The following is a 16,401-nucleotide window of genomic DNA, read 5'->3' as shown; positions in this document are numbered from 1 at the left end:
CCTCGGGAAGTTAAGGGAGCTTTTGTTCACTAGCAGGAGCACTTGACATGTGGCAGAAGAACTGTGACTGCTGCTGTCTGAACGAGGGAATTTTTCCCTACCAAAGCTGTGAGCTGGGCAGGAAGCCAGGACTCCCAGGGAACCCCATCTCCCATGCCACCAAGCCTGGGACACTTCCCTCATTGACTACACCTTCCCAGGGAGGCCTACTGAAAAGCATATAGTCATGCCAGGAAATATACCTGCAAGGAGTGAAATAGGTACATTTTGGTGGCATCTGGATTATATTTAAACATATGTAGGTGTCCTTTTAATACCAACAAAAGGTAATTATTTTACTTGTGTATGGTATTGGGATTTTATTCCCCATAATGCAGTTTTGCTTGTGTAACATCTTGTGATATTCTGTATTGGATTGTTAGCATTTTCCATAAGGCACTGTGTACTTTTAAGATAGTGTATAAATGTACTATCTTCAAGGATTATTCGAATTGCAAGCTGAAGCTTTAGAATGTGTAAAATGGTAAAATTAAGGTCACTTGAGCAATTCAAAGCCTGCCGTCATCAGTGGAGGTATGGCCTTCAGCACTTCAGCCAGTACCATGCGAACGTCACTGCGCCGCCTGCAGAACAGGGAGCAGCTCGCTCGGTGCTGTTGCTGGCATTTATCTACAGCACTCTCTTATGCCACATAGAAATATCCTACGATACCATCTTTAGTTACACGAACACATAGTAGTCAGAGCTAGATGCAGCTGCAGTGTGCACGAGGAGGGACAACTATGCCATATGGGACAGTGCTAATGACGGGGCTAATGTTTCCTTTGGTAAGGCTTCCTGCTAGGATTCCTATAGGTGTGAAGGAGACATGGTGTTTGTGTGCCATCTGGGATAGCTCCACATGGTATGGTGAAATACGATGAAACGAGGAGCGGCTGAGAGAGCTGGGACTGCTCGGCCTGGAGAAGAGAAGGCTAGGGGGGACATTATCCTTGGGTGTGGACACTTGATGGAGGGAGTAAAGATGATGGTCTCTTCTCAGTGGTGCCCAGTGGCAGGAACAGAGGCAATGGGTGCAACAGGAATGCAGGAAATTCTGTCCAAATGTAAGAAAAAGATTTTTTTTACTCCAAGGGTGGTCAAACTCTGGACCAGGTTGCCCAAGGATGTAATAGAGTCTCTGTCCTTGGAGGTACTCCAAAGGGACATGGCCCTGAGCAACCTGCTCCAGGTGGCCCTGCTCTAGATAAACACCAACCTTATGCACCTACAGTACCCCAGGATGGGGCATGCCTGGTCCTTATGATACACGAGGATGGAGCATGCCTGGTCCTCACAGGAGACTGGGGTATTCTGGCTGCAGGCCAGACAGGAGTGGTTTTTTTCTTTGGTATGAACATGAAAGGACATAAGATTTTTCAGCAGCCCATCATTTGCTCAGATTTGAATAAAACCTTTTGGTAGCAATAAAAGTCAGCTTCCTGGCTCCCTTATATATTCTGCTTAGATTGCACATTTTTTCTGCAAGTTATGAACTGAGTGGAATTCTTCTAAAAGAAAGAAAATGAATATTTTTTTTTTTTAAATTCAATGCATTAAGAAAAGTAGGGAATTATATTACTCCCATAATAATCTGTGTTTTCAAAATATTCACCTTTCTATGCCATCATAGTAGGCCCTTCTTAACAAATGGAGGAAGTTTCTTGTTGACAAAATATGAATTTTTTATATTCCTAAGCCACAAAGCTGTTAAATTATCAAACATAATTTCTCAGCAGATATATCTTGTGTTTGTATTTACTGAACATACATATGCCACAGTAACCACATTTGAAAGCTTAATCCTTTAAAGTATTTACATTGGGTTTTCAACATTCATTATGAAAAGCCTTTGTAAATTGAAATAAAAAGGGCAGGAGTGAAGAATGGGAACAAGTAGTGCATGATCTGAAGAGCAGGATATTTTTAGTAGATGCATTTTTGGTTCCTAAGCTCTAACATGTAATCATATGGAGGTAAAACTTACACTTACTGAATGGAAATGTTGCCAGCACTGTGATCATAAGATACTTCTTTTTGTGAATTTGGCTTCCTGATTTTCTTGAAAAATTATATTAATGCTCAAAATAATTTATTCCATATGATGATTACCAAGTTATTTTAAATTATTGAAAATATGAAATCCTTTGAATATTCACCTCCAAGCACTTAGCCTAGATATAGTATTATCGGTCACCTTCGTCTGTAAAATCTGCCCTCTTGAATGCATACATCATTACTTCGTTACTTGCACGAGTATATGTATACATGTATCTATGTATATAGGTATATATACGTATGCTATATGCATATATATTTGAAGTATTATATGCGTTTGCACAATCAAGCATACAGTGTTCTTAATTCAGAGAGTCAGTTAAGCAACTTCATGCATGCACTAGAGGTTTTTGGGATAGTCTAAAGAAGAAATAAAAGAATGGGGACAGGATACAATCTGCAGGCAATAAGCATATGTGATCTTAGCACAAATATTTCTGTGAATGTCTATATAAGACATTATCCTTTGTGAATAAACTTTGCTTAAGTTTCTAAGCAGTTAGATTAAGAGAGAATGTGTTTTGGTCCAAATCTGAGTAAGGCACAAGTTCAGCAAACTGAAGCTATATAAATAATTGTTATTAGGGTTTGGCGTTTTTTTGTTTAACTTATTTAAAAAGCAACAGCAAAAAATCAAAATGCTTTGTTTTAAGCATAAAATACTTCACACATATTTGGTTACCTAGAAGAGCTGAACATATCAGTTTGGGATAAAACAAATAATTTTGTGAAATTAAAAAAAATCCATATTGAAATATTATTTTAATAAAAACTTACATCATTTACATATAAAACATTGAAACCAAATACTTTCACATTGGATTTAAATTTATAAGGCTCACCTTAATTAAAATTACTTGACAATGAACAGGTCATTTAAAATCTGCCCTGTTATTCAAGATCTTTCAGCCAAAATTTTTCACTGATTAGGATTAAAAAAACATATTTATTAAAATGCAAAGGAGAGAGTGGCAGGAACCTTCCCTAAATCTGCCAACTCAGGGAATGTGCCAGCATTCACTCTATCTCGCAAAGGCATTATAGTTCTGGGATCCTGATGATACATGTATATTTCTATAGGCCTTTTATTCTTTATGCATTCCAGCATGTAATTCACCCCAGAATCCACTTAGATGCAATAACAAGTCCCTGTTTAAGAAGATACCTACTCCATGACTGCCAGTGAAGTGGTGGAAAGCCAGCAGGACAAGGTCTGGGACACAAGAAGCCTCATGGGAGTTCAAATGCCTTAGTCCAAGAGGAATATTAGTGGATTAGATCAGTGTGGAAAAAAACTGTTAGAAATTTGTAACTTCTCTCTTTTGTATCCCTTTCTTACATTAGGATTTATCCAAACTAAAATCCCAAGTTGCTCTTGGGAGTAAATACCTAGGTGTCTGAAACTTCTGGTTTCATTTCACTCTAGTTGTGTTCATCTACTGACAGCTTGCCACTCTCAGAAATGTATAATTAGTCCTCTGTTAATTGTTTAGCATATTCCCTTTTCTCTATCAGTCTGTATTGTTATCATTAATTAATTAGAAGTGTCATATATGTACATATATGTACACACATATATTTTCTCACCCAAGTTGGTAACACTTATCAAACCTTTATTAAGAGCATCTTTCTGTATTTTGACACACTAACTATGACATTAACATTATTGTGATGTAAATGGTGTTGGACCTAGAGGAGCAGTGTACAAGTTGTATACAAAACATGAAATCTCAGAAAACTGAAAATAAAATTAAAGAGATATCCTGCTGGTGCAGAAACCTAACAAACTGGACTATCTTCAGAATAAGATATGGTGACAGCTTCAACAAAGCTGGGTCAGTATGAGCCTAATTCTCTCAAATGTCCATTATTTAAAGCTATGAAGTTAAGCAAGAGTTGTAAGAATGCACTGAAAAATGGAAATTTAACTTAATGATTTTTTTAAAAGAACCAAGTGAAATGCTGAGGGTATAGATCTTTCCAATTTTCTACTGTGGTAGAATTATGAATGAAAAAGGTTAAATTAAAAAAAGACTTAAGAGAAAGCTTCATCCTATTGCAGTATGTTCCCACTGTCTGCAACTCATGGCTTGGTGTCTGTGCGGCTTGGTTCACTGTTTTTCAAAGATGTGCGATAGCAAACACCAATAACATGGAGGCTGGGTAAATACTACCTCTCCTTTCTTATTGCAGCTGGAAAGCTTCTAAAATTTTTGCTGTGTGCCTTCCACTGCCTTTGACAACATCCTTCGTAGCTGTGTTCTTGCCCTGGAAAAAGGTCTTTCATCATTTTATTCCAACACTTGTGAAGTTTCTATTTCAGTTCAAAACTTCTTAAATATCCTTCTAATGTCTTAACTTCATAGCTGGGACAGGTTAACCTGTGAGTCAGAGCTCTATTCTCTTCTCTTCTCATGACATACTTTCTAAAATGTTTCCCAGGTACTGATTTCTTCAGTACATCGAAATACTGTCTCTTCTTTTGCTTTGCTCTTTGGAAGTAGGAGCATAACTCTGTTGATCCCTTATAGCTGTGTCTTCTTTAATTTTTTTCCCTTGCTCATACTCTTTTGGCACATAGATAATTAAAAACATAAATAATAATTCTCATGGCGTCTTCCTCCATATCCTCTAGGAAATAAATTAATTTACTTTATTGATTGGGAAAATTCTGGGAGGGCATTTTTCATTGCGTTTGTGTATATGTAAGAGAGAGGAATTTGGCAAAATTATATTGAAATTTTTGGGTTTGATTTATTTCTGAATATGATGAAGAACACTGATTTTCACATAGATTGTCCTGAAAGCAATATAACTTTCCACTACAGGGGGATTTTGTTTATTTTGGATGAAGAAAGACAAGTGAACTGGTTTGCATTAGGCAGACATAGAGATGTTGTCCCAGTTGGTGTGATTTCAGGGTGAATATCACTATCAGAAACTTTACATGCATTGCATTGTTCCTCTGGGTCTTGTTCAATAGTGCGGTAGTTGTGTATCTGATGGCTGCCCACCCCACTCTTTTTTTTATGTCGTTCAGGGGAGTATGTGTTTAGTAGATGTATTAAAGAGAGATTAAAAAATCTGAGAAGATTACTACACAAATAACTGAAACAAAGCAGACATTTTTTGAACAGTTAATATTTAAGGAGTTAAAATGTTAGTCACAAACTTAAAGAAATTATTCCAACCAAATACAATCTGATTAAACTATCAGAGATTTCCTTTTTAATGTAATACTACCACTAGAGAAATAAAACATTGCCCCACATAGAAACAGAAAGATTTTTCAGGATTTGAGATTATGGGCAACATTGGATTTAGTTGGCTGTCTAACATTGAAGTAAAATGCATTTCATGGTCTATGATTTCTCATGTTACAAAAAGTGTATTTACAACTGAAATATGAAGTGAAACTTACAGAGATGTATATTATTCTGTTACTTAAAAATGGCAAACAAGATTTCATGTCTCATGGTGAAGTATAACATGCTAGACATTGATAAAACAATTGTTTCACTGCTTGCAAGAGCTTAATCCACAGCTGTGTCTCTCATGAACTTCAGAAAGCAAAAAGGTAATTCATTAAAATGCTCCACGAGCTAGTAGGAAGATATTATATTTTATTTAACTGCATGATTTCTCTACCCATTGCAGCTTAGTGTAGAGAACACTAATGACTTTATTGGCAGTATTCTAATACGTTTAAATGTATAAGTTTGTTTTGGATTAAAATAAACATTTACATGTAAATTGAAATTTAAATGTATTGATTTATCATAAGAAATCTCAAGAACTGTACAAAAATACCAAACTCCACATATTTTCTATCTATCTCAGGTATAAATATGTCAGCATAATCTGGTACAAAAGGATAATGGTTGTTTCAACCAAAGGTATTTGAATTCAGTAAAGGTCCTGCACAGGTATGAGAATAGGATGTGTGATGATGGCTTGTAACTAGTGTGGAGACTGCAAAAGGCGAAAACAAAACATCAAAACACCTGTCCCTGCTTCATGCCTGCTTCATCACTTCCCTCTTTCTCTGTCAACGGCTGGTAAAAAAATGGTCAGTCTCATCTTCATCAAGCCACTAATAATATTCATCATAATTATATTCTACAAGGAGCAAGCATAAAGACAAGTATGAAGACCTCTTTTGGAGAAAATACAATTAATCGTTTCATGTCTGCTCAAGTCTAAAAGGCTACAGGAAGTACTTGCACATGTGTTGTGGTTTAACCCCAGTTGGCAACTAAGCACCACACAGACACTCACTCATCCTGCCCCCTCCACAGTGGAATGGGGGAGAGCATTGGGAAAAAAAAAAAGTAAAACCCATGGGCTGAGATAAAGACAGTTTTAATAGGACAGAACAGGAAGAGGAAATAATAATAACAATAATAACAATAACAACAACAACAATAATAACAATAACAATAATAAAGAATATACAAAACAAGTGATGCTCAATGCAATTGCTCACCACCCACCAACCGATGCCCAGCCCATCTGTCCTGGTTTCAGCTGGGATAGCATTAGTTTTCTTCTTAGTAGCTGATATAGCGCTGTGTTTTGGGTTTAGGATGAGAATAATGATGATAACACACTGATGTTTTAGTTGTTGCTGAGCAGTGCTCACACTGGTCAAGGACTTTTCAGCTTCCCATGCTCTGCCCGGTGCACAAGAAGCTGGGAGGGGGCACAGCCAGGGGGGCTGACCCAGGCTGGCCAAAGGGCTGTTCCATACCGTATGGCATCATGCCCAGTATATAAACTGGGGGAATAAGAAGGAAGGGGAGGACGTTTGGAGTGATGGCGTTTGTCTTCCCAAGTGACCGTTACGCGTGATGGAGCCCTGCTTTCCTGGAGATGGCTGAACACCTGCCTTCCAGTGGGAAGCAGTGAATGAATTCCTTGTTTTGCTTTGCTTGCGTGCACAGCTTTTGCTTTACCTATTAAACTGTCTTTATCTCAACCCACGAGTTTTCTTTTACTCTTCCAATTCTCTCCCCCATCCCACAGGGGGGAGTGAGCAAGCGGCTGCGTGGTGCTTAGCTGCTGGCTGGGGTTAAACCAGACAGTCCTTTTTGGTGCCTGATGTTGGGCTCAAAGGGTTGGAGATAACAACAGATTTGTTTGGAATGTACTAGATAAAATTTAGAGCTGTTATTGCTGTTAAGCTATTAATCGGCAGGCTCGCTGCTCCCTGGCCAACTCCCCCCAGTTTATATACTGGGCATGACGCCACACGGTATGGCATAGCCCTTTGGCCAGTCTGGGTCAGCTGTCCTGGCTGTGCTCCCTCCCAGCTTCTTGTGCACCGGGCAGAGCATGGGAAGCTGAAAAGTCCTTGGCCGGTGTGAGGACTACTTAGCAACAACTAAAACATCAGTGTGTTATCATCATTATTCTCCTCCTAAATCCAAAACACAGCACTATACCAGCTACTAGGAAGAAAATTGACTGTATCCCAGCCGAAACCAGGACAACATGGAAAATACTCTTCAAACAGAAAGGGACCTCAGGACCAACTGAACTGGGACGCCTCCGCAGATGCAAGCACGTGATGTAAGAGAATATGCCACAGCTGGCAGCGCTATTGGGGTTAAGTCCCTTGCAGAAAATCTGCACCTATTAAACAATGGGATGAATTTCATCTCAATTTCACAAAATTACATCAATTAGTTGTTATGCACAAACTATTGCTTTCTTTTGCCTCCTTCAGTGCATAGTGTTATTTATAAATAAATGCATTTAGACAGAAGTTTGAAAATTACAGCAAAACAGTTTATTGAAGAAATTGAAGGTGAATATGTGGAAAATATTTTCATGTAAATTACACGAAATGACTCTTAAATCACATAAAGATAAAAGGGAATGTAAGTTAAGCTTAAACACTTTTTTTGTTTTCTTTTCCCACTCTTGCCTTCTTACATAATTCTTGGCAAAAAAAGGCCTTCTCTACTTGTGCTCACTATTTTTTTCAAAATTCCTCTTGGAAATAGTGTGTCTGTAAATCTTTCCAGTGGTAATTCACCACATTAAAAATAGATAAGCTTAAGAGCTTGCCGTGCTTGAAGTCTGAATATTTACCCATGTTAGGATGTTTGAATGGCACTGTGTCTGATTTAGATTAGATGTGAATTATGTCATCTTCTTAGCTCAGTATCAAATACATTGCTATTTTTTTGATACATGGCAACTAGTAAGTATAGCTATTATTCAATATGGAAATGAATATTTTCAGCTATCTAATGTACAGCTGTACAGTTAATGTTTCACAATTTGCCAACACTTCCCTGTAAGAGGATCTGAGGTATTATCTTTACCATAGGAAATAACAATTGTGTCATTGGCATTTTTTTTTTTCCCCACCATAGAGTTATGTGTGATGTAATGTTTTTCAAGACATTAAGAAATGCAATAGTTATCAAAATACTACATAAGCACTATTAGCAATACATAAAATGCCACTATAAAATTATATTAGGCTGACCTTTTCTGTAAACTGTTCACTTAGACACTGTTTTGTATAAGCTTTAGAAAAGGGCATGGTTAGTCTCTCAAATAATACAAATAAGGAGATTTTTCAAATTGCAAAATATATCTGAGTTGAAAAGTATTGTTACATTTTATTTTAATTTTGTTCATGTTTATTCTTCCTTGTAATTTTTTCCCTCTAATCTTTACACACTTTTTATAACTCATGAACTGTAATAAACAAACTTAGTAACTAATCAAAGCATATCTATTAAAGTAAACTTCTTAATGAAACTTCTTAAAATGTGGCAATCTGGTAAAATCTGTGTCACTTTTGGTAATCCCTATACACATACTGCTGTTTGTGTTTTATTTCTGATTTAATATACTACTGCTTTGGTATCAACTGCATATCCTTCCTTTTGATCTGTAACAAGCACCTAAATGTGATAGTTCCTATCACGGTTTTTAAAAAGTGCCTTCATAGGAATATATCTAGAATTTACAAAATGTATGCAATATTGCAACAGAAAATCAAAGCCGGAAATGTTTCACCATGTACTAAATCTAGCCCTGCTAAAATATCCAGCATGCTTTTTAACAAATGCACAGAAGATTTTTCTGAGCATCTTTGCAAACACATTTACTGTTTCTTTACCTTTTATAATTCAGTATCTTGGAGAGACAAAAGTATCACAAAACATAGTCCTGTATACCCATTTATATAAATGGATGTATTGATGCTAATTATAAGTGAGGATAGCACATGGATACATTGCTAAGGAAGCCTGAGCTGGAATCACTGGATCTTCCTGGGGCACTGCATACTTCTCCCCTTGCACTTTGTTAGCTTGTGGATGTGCAAGCCAAGACTTCTTCCTCTCTTGCCTCTTATTTACGAGGAGAAACAGAAGCCCTCCCAGTGCTAGCTATCCTTTTGACCTCATGATCTAAGGTCTAGGCTGACCAACAGAAAACTTCAGTGATTCCTGTATTTATCTGTGCTGATGTGTTTTGCTGTATCTATCTGAAAAATATACTGCTAGGGCTTTTTTTCCCTTGATTAGCCACATGCAACACAGAAAGGAATGGCATGCAGAGAAGTTTTTAAGCAATTCAGGTGCACACAATATGTCATCTACGTTATTTAGTATTTCAGCATATTTTGCAAACATATTTCAAATGTTTAATTCTGCAAGTACACAAGTAGTATTTGCCTGAAGACTTGCAACACTATCCTAAAGATTACAAAGGTGATGGCATTTTATTATAAACATATGCTTTCTTTTAAATATGAAGAATACACTGAAAGTTGGGCTTTCTGGACACTAGGACTCATCCTGTTACGGTTATATGAACTCTAAGCAAAATGTAGATGGTAATATGATGGACTGGTTCATTTAATTCTAGTACCCTTTTAAAATGATGATTTTATTTAATCTTCCAAGATATAGCCAGACTGAAATAAAATATATGCCACCTATGTATTTGTAAATTTTCACTGAGCTACGTTATTCATAATTTGAAACAACAGTGGTGTGCAGGTTGGCTGTTCAACTGATGAAGCTTGCATTTTGAAAGTAATTCATGATGGTAATTTCATTCACATTCACATTACTTGAACTGGCTAGTTGGATTTGTACCAATTACTATTGCCAAAACAATTGTCACACATTTTAGATATGCTAGTAAAAACATGTTCCAGTTTGGGCAAATTTTTGAATAGTAAATGTTGACTTTTTTTCCACTTGAACACAAACACCTGATTTCTCATCCCATTTAGAATACCAAAGTTATGTTGTTGTCTTCTTGCTTACTGTCCAGTAGTCTTTTAAAAAACAATATTGTCCCCAGACTGAAGCATAAGAGTGGAAAAATTTCTAAATTAGATGAGGGACCAGGTGTTTGTCAAGCTCATTTCATAGATCTTTAATTCATGGATACTGTTAAGCGAATGCATAGAAGACATTCTTATCCTCATCGGACCTGCTTAAATGCTTTAAAAATAGACTACTTTTTGATAAAATGATAATGTAATGTATTAGTAATAACTTGTTATAAAGTGAACACTAAAGAATGTCCAAACTGGATGACATTGAAGATTTTTACCAACACTAATGTTTAAGATTCAATAAAATGTGCTGACAAGTATGAAGTCACTATCCTTAAAAGGAATCTGCTGATTTATTGTTAAGCTTCCATTAGCCAAGACTGCTAGATTTCTGTGTTATACCTCCAGCAATAACTGTTTTGAATGTATTCCATTTAGCATTTTCAGTTGTTGTCCTTCTAAGCAAACAGCTCCTCTACTTAAAAATACGCAACAAATCAAATTAATTAAAATGAATCAATTCGACTGGTAAAGTGGTGTTTTGGAATGACTCTGAGGACCATAAATTCAAATTAAGCCTTGCACGACTTCTTCCTAGGTTTGAAGAGGCTCCTTGGTACATTAGCAAAAGGAAAAAGGGAAAGCAGTCACCCTTTTTAACAGCATTCACCTGGGATGCTTGGAAAAGTAACTGTGCTGAGGGCTCATATAGCCAGATTTTATAAACATATCATAAACCAGAGAATGAAGCAGATAGACATAATAGCAATTAATTGTACTTAATGTTAATATTCAGATAAGGTTAAGTATGATAGTAGTCATATATGTGTGGAGTAATAGGAAGTTAATTATTGCAAAACTTTGATCATGGCCATACAGTGTCTGTAATTTTATTCATAGTATGCTTTGCTTGTTCTGATACTTCTTCACTCCAGGCAGTAATGTGAGTTGTCAGATTCAGTTTTTAAGGTAAAGATATGATGGATATATGCTAATTTATACATGTTCATTGAATATATTTTTCCAAACTGTATTTTAACGATCATATTGTACTACAGAGCACTTGTTCTTTTTCTCGTTTTAGTAAGCTTCTACATACAGTTACAAAAAGTGCAGACCATGCTCTATTGCCAATAACGATTGTCCTCTTTTTGCAAATATGATGAACGCAATATACTCTTCCCACTATTATGTATTATATTTGATTTATTCACCAATCTAAACTTGTATATGGCTACTGGTTTTTGCAGTCTGAATGAGGACCTAACAAGTGTGAGGACAGGATTAAAGTATTGCTCCTGACATCAGTTTCCTAAAAGCAGTCTTTGTTCTGCTGCTCCTTTACATGTCTCCTACTTTACAGGATCGTCCTATGGCTCATTTATAATCTACTGGATTTAATACTTGAAAATATGATTTCTGTATTCAGTATTCATGCTTTACCTTTTGTCTTCAGCTGGTCTGAACTGGGAGCCTACACTTTATTATCTGCTTAGAACAGAAAGAGATTAATATTAAAGGGATATCAAACTCTTAAATATCCACAAAAATTGTAAGATAGAGCCACATTACTGAGCATTATGTAGGCATAATTAGAGTGATACAAAGTTTAGCTGACTGGGTATCAGCACTATTTCTGCATTTATTATCCTGATTTTCTGCAAGGGAATACTGTGTGACTCTTAAGGTTTTATATTTAATTAACTACTAAAGAAAAGCAAAAGCATCTTCATATTCTTTTACTTTTTCAGTTTTAATGGTATTAGGACTTTATCCTAAACTAGAATTAAGTATTCACATGGAGAAAGGGAAGAATCTGATATGTTGTTTATTTCTTGGTGTGATAGGTATGCCTGATGGTTAAAGAAACAAAGAGCCAGTGAGTTTTGTGGTATTTTGTAATATAGTATTGTCACTGCAAGAGAATTCACATTGAATATCTGGGGTGGACATCATGTGGTATTTGAGTTTTCACTGCAAACTTCGAATGTTGAGAGCATCTGCTTAACTTCCAAAACACTTGTTAGCTCTTCCCCTTTTTCTCTGCAAGTTTTACAAGACTTCCACCTCTACCAACATGTGTGATGACATAAAACAGAAAAAGAAAGTACTATCACAATAAATGTAAGTAAGATTTTGTGGCAGTTTTGACAATTTGTGTCAATTGCCTCACGGCCATGCTAGTTGTGTGGAGCAAGATTTTTGGGGGTTGTATTTTGTATGATTCAGTAATCTCAACTGGTGTACCCCACCATTGGGTGGAGCAATGAATTGATAGTAACAAGCTTTGTATTGACTTGCTTATTCTAAAGATTGGTTTAAAACACATTAAAAATTAATAAAATTATTAAAAATAAAAAGTTCTTTTTCTTTCAGATGGGAGATGAAAGAAGGTGCCGATCTTGAAGATGAGGAGAAAGTGATGGTGGAACACTTAAAAAATGTTTATTTGACACAGAGCACTCCTACCTCAGAGGATAAAGAAGAATAATTACCTTGACAGGTTTCGGGTAGCACCTTTTTCTGAATTCAACATGATTAACTTAATGGCTTAGTTATAACTGACAGGACTAGAAAGCTCAGGAATATATATCTTGAGTAGGAGTTTTAAACTAAAGAATGTTCCCCTGTTATTGTCTAGTCACCCCATCCAGGCAGCAAATGCATAAGGTGAGCAACAATATATGAAAATGTCAATGTCACAAAACAAGGAGGGTGTATTTCAATACTGCGGAGGCATAAACCTGAATGACAAACCAAGAATTGTTTTAAAAGTGTAAGTCTCACTCTGAAAATAATGCAACTTTGCACACATGCTAAGCAAACACCCAAGCTATGCTTCCATCAACCATTTTGGAGTCAGAGTCAGCCTGCCCATGTTTAGTGTCACTCAAGGACCTTTTCTGCCCCTCAGTGCTTGTGTTCTAGCTAGTCCTGCTGATAAATCACCCAAAATGTATGAAAAAGGAGAGTTTATAGGCCATAGGTTTGCAGTCCTTTGTGAGTTACTCCAGGATGAGTATGCTTGGCCATTATTTCCAAGCAAAACTGCATCAGCTTTATTGCCCTCACAAATCCTAACTTAACATCCAGTGTATGTTATGGCTTGAAAGATGCATTATAGAGAAACTTGTTAGCAGCTTTTAAAGTTTTGAGAAGCATCTTTTTTATTTAAAAGACTTATTCACAGGCAGTGCTCAAAGGACTATCTTAACATTGAACTGAAAAGAGAAAATGATAGAATGCAATATTTATTTCTGATAAATACAGTAAAATTTCATTTTCAAAGTAAGCCCTGTCTGATATTCAGATTTTCCAAATATTAAACATTTTTCTCTTTGGTAAAAGTTCTTCCTCAAAGACTAAAAATAGCTGAGTTAGGTGGCTATTGTGACAAGATTTTTTATACAGAAGGTGTGGTTAATATTTCCTTAGTTCTACAGAAATAATCCATCACTTTTCTATTTGTTTCTTGCATTGGAAGTCCAAGGGAACTATTTCCTCTGCCTGATGAAGGACCCTGGCAAGATCTTGCTAAGGCTGCAATCTGAGCTGCAGCTATTCCTGTTCCCACCACATCTTCTCACAGATGCTATTATGGACATAACACAGACCACTTGAATAGGAGGAAGGCATGTTTTTTTCCTAAAGACTTCAGCAGCAGCATGGGTAACCATAACGCTAATGCTGCTGTAGGGTCTAATCTGAAATGCAGTTTTTCCTCCTCTTAATTGCTCTTTTTTTTTATTGTGCATATAAAATAGCAGACAATTTAAAATGAAAATGGGGACCACTGCATCTTACAAATCTCCAAAGATCTCGTTACAACACTGCAACAACAAAAGGGCTGTGAGGCACTGGTGCTTCAAAAATGCTAAAAATATTATTTGAAGAATAAACAAGACTTTTTCCTCTGCTGCTGATACAGTCATTTCAGATCATAAAGAAGTGATGAAGTGTAAAAACAATTTTTCTTTGCTTTGTATTTCACCTTTGAAGATTAGTTGTGGTCTTAAGGCTTAAAACATGGCTACAGGGATTGCCTATGATGGCAGGTACGGTATTCTGACAAATGTGGCACACATGCTCCAAGCCATAGTAATAATGTGTCAGTGCACGTGGAAGCTGGAGTTTAGAATATTCTTTTCATGTATTTTATCAAAATCTATTGTACATAATTAACTTTTTGTATAGTCACATAAAGTGAATTTCTTTCTATGTGGTGAAACTGACTGAAATAATACTTTTTGTGAAAAAGCTCCCCTTCTGGGAAATACTTGGTCTGAATAGGATAAACTTCGCAAGAGAAATAAGCTATCCCAGAATAAAACCCCTCACTTAGTCTGAAATGGGAATGTCCATATGGGGAGTTATTCCAAACTGGTTATTATCCTTTAAATTCACAACAGACCTGGTTCTGGAATAATCTGTAAACAGTCATGTTAAAAAAAAAAAAAAAAATTCTTTATGCCCCTTCCTCCCTTCTCTCCCTGCCAAATTAATTCAGCAGTAACCCACTGGGTAGCACTAGGACAATTTTGTCTTTCTTAGCAAGAGTATATTTATAATCTTTACCAATGTGGAGCTGACAAGACAGAATAACTAGCCTGAATAAAACCTGAACCTTTGCACAGTATTTTATTTGGATGTTTTTCTTATCCAAAACTCTCTCTCTACACATCTTTTAGAGTATCTGAATGCAAGCTAATATGTATTTAAATTGAACTTGCCCCTCAATCCTTACTGAGAAAAAGCAGGGCTCGGTTTGTGGGCAATGTAGTGATCCTATTAACTGACCTTCAGGGTATAAAAGAAACATCATCTTGGCAACATCACTTATGCTGAATAGATACTTTTGCAACATTCACATTTGTTCAATAAAATTACAGTAATAATCAGAGTTGTATAACTAAGATTGCTAAATAACATACCATTAATTTATCAAGACTGCTTACTTTAAACTTAAACCCTTAATTGAAGAAAAATGAAAGACACTTGAAAGAGCTGATCATTTTTACATTGTAAGGTGTGTAAAATTAGGAGTACTTGTATAACATGCTGCTATCTTTGGCTTTTCTTAATAAAACAATAGTTCTATATTCTTAAAAAAGTTCTGCTGATTCTAAAATCGACTTAAGATTAATTTAATTTTGGAGAGGAATGGGTTCATAAAGCTGCAATGTTTTGCTTTTGTATTTTATGTCCTTGCTCTTTGTCAATACTTGTTGATGAAAGAATGTCTCACATTTACATTTAGCCTCAATAAATGAAGGCAACAGGAGCTAGATTTGCTGGCTGCAGTGTGGGCTCTGTGTGGCATGTCCACTGCAATCCGACCATGTTAACTGCTCCTGGAAAGGTAGTCAAAAATAAGGATTAAAGTCCGTTGTGTACAACAGACCTTTCTGAATGGGCAAAAGCCATACTTGTGGCTCAGCAGAGTTAGCTTAAAAGGAAATTATTACATTTATAGAAATAAATTTGATCAGATATAGCACGAACTAGGCAACTATGCATTATCATCAATGCTTACACCCAGTTCTCATTTAACATTTTAGTATGCTTAGCCCTTTTTATGAAACAGGCTTAAAGGGGAGACTTCATGGCATGGAATATCTCTAATTACATGTGTTTAGTATGCAGTTCAGAGTGCTCCAAATCTTAACATCTTGCTACTTTTGAAAGACAGTTAATAAAATCAGAAGCAGGGCAAAACTGAGATAGCATTGATAGTAATGAAACTGGAGAAAGACAGGAGAGAGAGAATTTTGGGGGAAGACAGGCATTAAGACATAGCCCTGCCTTTTAGTGACTGCTGTCCTGACAAACAGTGTCCCGTAGATCATGCTTTATTCCAGGAGAGGGCTTTTGTGGACACCACAGGCAACAAAGCTATTTGTTCTGGAAATATGCACGGCGGCTAATGGATGTTCTCTAATTCATCTCTACATCCTCACAGCAGTGCAAGGTAGGCATGAGGCTGGCTTCTT

At 36.4% G+C, this 16,401-nt stretch overlaps 1 protein-coding gene across 1 annotated transcript in view; it reads left to right on the top strand.

The window, feature by feature from the left end:
- Nucleotides 1-12,902, top strand: part of KIAA0825 — a gene marked incomplete at its 3' end in the record, with an annotated part of 216,201 nt that extends 203,299 nt beyond the window's left edge. Inside the window, exon 19 of the mRNA XM_082335764.1 lies at nucleotides 12,788-12,902. Within this exon, the coding sequence (XP_082191890.1) occupies nucleotides 12,788-12,902 (115 nt within the window). The remainder of the gene's footprint in view (nucleotides 1-12,787) is intronic.
- Nucleotides 12,903-16,401: the final 3,499 nt, after the last annotated feature.

Source organism: Platalea leucorodia (genome assembly GCF_965183815.1).
Source record: "Platalea leucorodia genome assembly, chromosome: Z".
NCBI lineage: Eukaryota > Metazoa > Chordata > Aves > Pelecaniformes > Threskiornithidae > Platalea > Platalea leucorodia.
This window is presented reverse-complemented; position numbering and strand designations above follow the sequence as displayed.